This window comes from Pteropus alecto, unplaced genomic scaffold (assembly GCF_000325575.1).
Source record: "Pteropus alecto unplaced genomic scaffold, ASM32557v1 scaffold25, whole genome shotgun sequence".
Lineage (NCBI taxonomy): Eukaryota > Metazoa > Chordata > Mammalia > Chiroptera > Pteropodidae > Pteropus > Pteropus alecto.
In genome coordinates, this window is record NW_006441955.1 from 36531184 (window position 1) to 36539096 (window position 7913).

Below are 7913 nucleotides of genomic sequence, written 5' to 3' on the forward strand. Positions count from 1 at the left end.
CTCTTTCAACATGTCGGAAACTTTCTCCCACAGGAGCCACAGGCATTGAACGTGATCTCAGTTTACACATGAGGATTAGGATTCTCACAGCTTCGACTTTCCAAGAGGGAGGAAGGAAGGATGAAAACCAACATCTGAGCCCCCTTCTCCATGTGCTAGGAGCCCTAACATGGGGTGGTATTTGACCTTATAGCCACCCTTTGAGGATGTGGAGATTCAGAAGGGTGTAACAACTTATGCAAGGTCACAAAGCTATCAGGACTGGTTGCTAGAATCTGTGTCAAGGTCACTAGCAGCTTTCTTTGATAGCTGTGGCCACATCAATGTCCCAGCAAAGGTAACAGTGGCCTCCAGAGTCAGGTGCCCACAGCAGAATTGGGGCAGGAGAAGCGCAAACTGCCGGGGATCGGGTGGGAGCTGAGCACAAGGACACGACCTGCCCCACCCAGACTGTCCCACACAGAAGGCCAAGTGTGACAGTCAGAGCGCTGGCATTAGGTAGATCTTTATATTCAATGACCAGTGAAACTTCACAGCACTGCTCGGGGTGAGGGGGAGCATATTTTCATCTGTATTTTATAGTTTAGAACTAGCCCTAGTTGGCACACCTAGAGAAAACAGAGAAAACAGAGACATGAGCTGAGGTCTCTGCGTTACATGTCTCATGTTTTCTCCTCCTCTCTGCAGCAGGAGTTATCCTACCTTTGGTTACTATGTTTGCAGGTGAATCTAGAGCCTTAAAACAAGAAGACAAGAAGTACTCATCTTGGGGGCCTTTAAGAAGAGCTTGAAATTCTGCATCTAATCCAATAGCTAGTCTCTTGGTGACAGCATTACAAAGCTGTGAACAAAAGGGTGGCCGTGGCCTGATGGCTTATCAGCCCTGTGGCTCCAGTCCAGGTCCCATGAAGGCCAGGTCTCCTTCCAATCGACAATAGCAACTACAGCTTCTCCAGCTTGCATCTTCTGGCCAAGCCTGGATGGCTCCCAAATCCACATGTGATAAGAGTACAAATAATTTGTAACTGCACAGCACCTTCTGTTTACGTTTTAACATACCCTGAGGGGTGCAAAAACTCTCATAGTTTCTGACTCTCGGAAGATTAAACAACCTGACCATTCCCAAACAGTATGTAGGAGGCCTGAAAAAACATGATTTAAAGCAGGTCTGTCCAGGGTAGAGGGAGCAGAGAAGATGTAGAGCAGCTCCATTCAGCAAGGACGACATTGTGTAATTCTCTGATCATTTTCTTGGTTGCGGTTTGCAATCAGTTAAAAAAAATCCTTTAGTTTCCCCAGAAAAACAGCTGAGAATGCACAGATCCCAGGCTTTTCAAACTATCCCTGTCAGCAAAGGATTTAGGACTACTGTCAGCCAGCTGGTAGACCTACAGGCATTTCCCATTTTCTGGGCCTCCTCCACCCTAGGGCAAGCAAGATGCCCAGCAGGGGCCACGCTCACCTCTGACCCAGCTGCTCCTGGCCTCAACACACCAGGGCCCACTGGGGCCTGGGCATGCCCCATGCCTCAGAACTCACTCACCCATCCACAACAGCTGCATTTAAACACTAAGGAGGATTTCAAATGTTAGTAAAACTCAACTTGAAATTTTAAAAATAAAAATTCAACGCATGAACTATTAATTCATAGAGACAGTCTTAGCTGTTAAGCCATTGTCATTCTGCTAACTCAATAGTTGACCTATTAAATAGAATCTACTAATTTATTAAATAGATCTTTTTCAAATCGAAACGCAACATTTCCTCTGTGCACAAAAAGTTGCCAATTTGCAGATAGCAGATGTGCCCACATGTAAATAAAATGCAGATGTTTGCATGTGGACCTTCACATTTATATCTTTCTGATCAACTTCGAGCTAAAGACTGATTTATTTGCATGTCTGGGGTAACATATTCCTTTGTTAAGAAGAAAGCAGTAGTTATAGAACTTGATGGTTCTAAAGAGGATCAAATGAAACAATTTTTCAGATGAGGGCACTGATACAGCCTTGAGTGAGAGCTTCAAATCAGTGTTTAGAGATAAGTCTACATGGATGCAGTAGCCTTGCATTTTTGCTTCAGCTCAGAAGAGCTGACACTGTGACATGGTAGGTTACTTACGGCCTGGGAAAGTATACCAAATTTCAACTTGGGATAATTTTGCAGACTTTCTGGCCCCTGTCAGTTAAAACACTTGTGACTAGTCAGTCAGCTCCACTCATGCAAACTAATGAAACATCACATTGTCTCACCACATGCTCCCATGGCACCAGGGGCAGAAAGAATTAGGCACTCGGCAGCTGGTCCCAGGAATGCGTGCCTCCACGTGCCCACAGGAAGGAAAAGGACCCAGAACGTCTCCGGGCGTTGATCTTCAGCTATCCCAGCAACACAGACATCCAGCGACAGGAACTGGTCCCCTCTCAGCCTGAAGAAGGTCCCAGAGTCAAGTAAAAATTTATTCTTGAAGATAAGCGAATCAAAGGGACACCAGCCAAACAACGTGAATATAAAGAGGAAATCCTGTCTGCAGACCTGTCGGAGAAGGCCTGTCCTGCCTGCGGAAACAAAGGCTCCTTCTGTGACATCAAGCAGCAGACTTAAGAGCACCCTGGCTTTTCGCTTTGGCCACCTTTCAAAACCACAAGAACATCCAAGGGCAGCCAAGATGACAACAAAGCCAAGAGATACTGTCTCCAAATGAGGAGACCAATTTCCCCTTCCAGGCCTGCCTGCTGCCTGGCTGTTGGTGACCAAGGCTCCGTTCTTCCCCATGGTAGGGGTGTAGGGTGGGGGCAAGAGGAGTGTGGGGGGTGAGTGTCTGAAGTGCTAGATTCAGACTATATAGACTGAAGCTTTCCATGCAAGAAGATAGCTCAGAGGATGCCCACAGCTGGCGCCAACGTTTTTGGGAGGCTGTGGAGCACAGTGTCTGGGGACGGCCCCACAGAACTCTTGGGGTTCTAATCTCAGTCACCCACTACAGTCTGATTTTAGGTGCCTCGACATCTCTAAACCATTTTCTTAACTGTAATGATGACGACGACGATGATGATGTGCACGGTGAAATCTGCTGAGTATCTCACACAGGATTATGATGTTCAAACAAGATAATTTATGAACATATTTTTAAAAAGACTTTAAAACTATAAAACATAAGGGATAATAATTCATGTAGATATGTTTATATGACAGCTTCATGCAAACTTTTAGGTCAAAGGGGAGATTTCCTCTGCTTCATCCAAAGTCTCCCACAGGGTAGATATTTGATTAATATTCAATGATAATACAAGTGATTTTTTTCATGATTAATAAGGCAAACATACTTGTTGGGAAAATAGCAAACCTGCAACTTATCAGAGCACTTCACAAGACAAGGAGATGCTGTCTAGAGTTTCCTGCCACTGTCATGCCAGCACCAAACGTGATGAAATGGAAGGTTTTCAGATTTGACATCCAAGCAAGTCACAACATTAACCTCTGAACTCACTATGGAAGGGACCAAATAAAGCCCAAAAAGTTTCCTGAAACAAGACCCTGGAAATATCAAAAGTCTTGTTAAAGGCAGACCTAACTAGTCTCAGGTCCCTGGAGACCAAGATCCAAAATTCTAACTTCAGACATGGTTCCCAGGTTCGAGGGGTGGGTGAGCTGGAGTGGTGGGTGGCTGGTGTTTCACAGCCCCTGTCAGGCTGTGAGCGATGACTTAGGAATAGGACACTATTTCTCTCATGATAGTCCCTTGTAGCACCTCCCGGGAACCTCGGGTTCTTACTCATTCTACTCGTTGCCAGCTTTTCACATGCACAAAATTCATTTTTTGTTCTTAAAAGGAACTGAGGCAGCTAGCTCATGATCTTATTAGGACTACTTGAAAGGATTAAAAAAAAAGAAGATAAGGTACTTTGAGCTCCTCAAAATTGCGAACACTTCAGGAGATTTCAAAAAATGCATCAGGTAAATAAGACTGAGGAGCGGGGAAGAGGACTTTATGATCCTTTGACACACAACCATGTGCCTTTTCATTCAGCATTATTTTAAAAGACACGCGTTTGTTACTTCCTATATTCGCCCTTAATAATAAGATACTTTAAATTAAGGAAAAAAGATGTGACTTTGGATGAATGTAGTTCTGAATCATAAACAAACTAAAAGCAGCAGTGCCTGTTAAGTCTTCTGCCACTTGGACTTCAAACTCAGGGCCTGAGCCCTCCCCCTAATAAGATCTTTTACAGAGACCTGACCTCTATTCATGTCAGCTTTCAAATCAAAAAGCTTTGAACTCCTGGCTGGTTAAATGCTTGGACCTTGGGTGTTTATCAAGAACTTCCTCAAGATAGGAAGAGTGCCTCCATTACCACCCCCGGCACCTGGAGTTTCCCCTTGTTAGAGCTGGCACACAGCCAGGACCTTTGAACTTCAAAATGAGTTTGTGAATTTTCCGCATGTGGTACATAGTAGATATTTCGCTCAATACAGAGTTTAAATTAAAAATAAAACAATGGCCACAAAAAGCCAGGTAGCGGTTGGTTCAGACCCCACGTCACGTAGCCTGGCATTAGTGCTTATTTATGGTTGACCAGAAGTTATTTTTCTTTGCTGCCTTATAGCCTTCCTGAGAGGGAGCAATGATTGCTTCCCTCTGCATCTTTCCAGTTAAGAATCAATGATGCAATATGAACAATACAGTGCATAGGTACGCACCTCCACATTTACCTGTTTCATCAGCCAGCCACTTGCTAGCTCTCTGAGCTGAGAGTTCACCCACCTAGAATTTTGGGAGCAGGTCCACGGCCTTCTAATGGACCTGATTCACCCTGGGGAAACTTCTGGTCTGATGTGAGAAACATTTCAGAGCTCTCTAATGCTTTCTACAGAGACTATCTGGGCCTCCACTTATTTTCTTCTTTCACTACTGTAATACTAAAACTAATTCCGAACTCTTGCCTGCCCGGCTCTCTCCCAACATCTATACCATTCTCCTCTCAACTTGCTGCACCCCACCCACAGGCACACAAGCTTCGTTTTGGGTTTTTCAAACATGCCAAACTTGTCCCCCCCATCCCCCCAGTTCTTTGCACTCGCTCTCCCTAAGCCTGGAACAGCCTTCCACTGGTTCTTCCATGGCTACCTTTTCTCATTATGCAGGTCTTAGCTTACATGTCATCTCCTCAGAGACTTGCCCACCATATGAAAAAGATACAATCCAAATAAATCTCCAGCATGTCATTCTATTTCTTCTATAACACTGTAATCTGCAATTGTCCTCTTTATTTACTTGTATTTATTATCTGGGTTCTTTGCTAGAATATTAGCTCTGGGAGGACACTGTTTCACATGTTCCATAGCTATCCTGTTAGTTCACATATTTCCCCACCCTGTAAAAGGGCAAGAGCAGATTACTGGAATGATTTGGCGGCTAGAATGTCTTCAATATTGGACCAGACCTTCAGTTAAGATACCCAGAGAAAAAGGACAGAATTTTTCAGCCAAAGCACTAATGCTTATAAAATCAATGTACTCTAAATAATGTATGTGCTCAATATATAGATATTAAACAAATAAATGAGCCAGAATCAAAGCGGCTTTCTTTGCTGCAGGGTTGGACAAAGAGAGAGATACCAGGAGATACAACAGAAGAAACCACCCCTGTGTTTGCCCGATAGCATCACAGGTTGCTGATCTTCCCCAACAGGAAAAGGAGTAAAGAGTTTCTAAACCAGCTCTAACAAGCACAGCCAGGCCATTACGAACCCAGAGAAGAAACCTTTACAACCATGAAGCTTATTTACCCAGATCCCTGGTAGATATAGGAGAAATCTGTTTTTATTATACTCTGAAGCTGACCTGTTGATACAACCACACAATTTTATTTCAGCACGTTACAACTAAATATAAGGATACAGGTCCTAATTTATAGATATCTCTATAGAATTGGATGGGTGGAGAATCTGAGGTTATGGGAAAAAAATACTTGTGCTTCTTTTCGAGGGACTTAATGACATAGGAAGTTGGCTTTAATAATACTCTCAAATATTAGATAATAAAAATGATTCATTCTTTTAGGTGTTATAGTTTTTTATATTATGGTTATATATTTTTAAATAAGAGTCCTTATCTTTGAGAGACACATTCCAAAATATTTACAGCTAAAATAAAATGAGGTTGGAGATTTGCTTCAAAATAATTCCAGAGGAAGGAAAGTGGGTGGGAAAATGGACAAAGCAGAACTGGCCATGAGTTGATAACTATTAAGGCTGGGTGATGGGTCCTTGGAAGTTAAACTCCTTGCTCTACTTTGTACATGTTTGATATTTTCCCTACTAAAACAAGTTTTTAAAAAAACTCTGCAAGACAAGTCATTTTCCCTCATGAAATTAAAAAGTTTACCTGAAGGTGAAGGTTTCTCTTTCCCAGTCTTGCAGTGGGTGTTCCTGGATGACATCCTGCATCAGAGGTGAGTTCCGTAGTGGGGATTTGGAATGGGGAAGGGTACCCATGTGACTGAAGTTATCACAGGACCTGATGGGAGGAGGGCCCTTCTTCTTCCGTGGAAGGGTGCCGTGTATAGACACGTCTTGATAGGCATCTGCGCGATGATCGACGAGAGGTGACTTGCTGCTCAGAAGGTCCATGGACGAGGCCAGGGGGAACTGGTGATTCACTGGCATGTTTCTGGGAAGGCTTGCAAATTTTCCCGCAGCCATGATTCTTGACTCTAAAGGGGAATGAAAAGAGTGAAGGTAAAAATCTAAGATAATCACAAGGACTGACTTCCTACTTACAAAAGGAAATGTTCACGGAGCGTTAAAAGACAAACATTGAATGGCATCACTAGTAAAATTTAGTACAAACAGGAAGTTTACTCCTCTCTCTTTTCTGATATTACCAAGGAATTCTCCTGGGTTGGCAGCAGATCCGCCAAAGGAAAAGGAGCACATTTTGGAGGCTTTAGAGGCACATGAGCTATTTTATTATTTCAGGTGACTGAAGCAGATGGAAAAGCATGACTAACAAAAAAGATTTTTGAGGAAAGACTCAAGGTTTCAGTAACAAGTGCATTAGAGAAAATGTTATAAATATGTTAGATAATTAGCTCACGCACTTCTACCATCCTGTAAATGAAAAGAACAGGCGGAGATGATTAGAATTCCTGAGCTGCTAGAATGCCTCGGTGCCAGACCAGCCTGTCACTTGTGCTACTCAGAGCAACAGGGCGGTTTTTCTGGCAAAGACCTGGTGCTTATAAATAAATCAATGTGCTCTAATTAACGAAGACAGGCCAGGGTCAGGGGTCGGGAGGTGGGTCACTTCCCTATACATCAGTGAGCTCAGCTGCAGAGGAAGGCCACTGAGGTGGGGGCTCCGTGTATGCTGTCCCCCAGAGGGTCAGAAACTTGCCTGCTACCAGCGGGGTTAAGCAATGTGCATGGTGCCTGTACAGTCAGGGAAGAGAAAGAAGAAAAGAAAAAGAGGTGTGTGCGCACGTGTGTGTGTGTGTGTGTGTGTGGTGGGGGTGTATGGAAAGAAAAGGAAAATAGTCACTGAGGTTATGTGCAAAAGCAGCCCCAACAACTGTTCCCAGCTTTGACCACTGGTAGAAATGTTCACCCTGAGAAGAGCCAGCCCCCTCCCCCAAACCCCCCTACAAACTATGGTTTTGACGTAAGCCAAATTATCTGACATTTTAAAGGCTAACATATGGAGGAAAAGAAATACAATCCTGGGTAAAAATTAGGGCTAGTCTCTGGAGACATAAGGATCCAGAATGTGTCCCACTAGTTCTGGTATCAGACTGGTCTGGACAACACAGCAGCATAGCTAAGCCCAATGCACTGGCCTTCCCCAAGGCGAGTGAGGGGAACATCCCTCTTTGCTCTGTAGTTTGCTCTCAAATCCTGCAGCCCCGTTCC

At 43.9% G+C, this 7913-nt stretch overlaps 1 protein-coding gene across 5 annotated transcripts in view; it reads right to left on the reverse strand.

Moving 5' to 3' along the window:
* Window positions 1-7913, reverse strand: part of BCAR3 (BCAR3, NSP family adaptor protein) — a 188157-nt gene that overhangs the window by 86674 nt on the left and 93570 nt on the right. For all 5 annotated transcript variants that reach the window (XM_015595244.2, XM_015595242.2, XM_015595240.2 and 2 more), the window contains one exon: window positions 6391-6718. In XM_015595244.2, the coding sequence (XP_015450730.1) occupies window positions 6391-6707 (317 nt within the window). In that variant the 5' untranslated portion in view covers window positions 6708-6718. The remainder of the gene's footprint in view (window positions 1-6390; window positions 6719-7913) is intronic.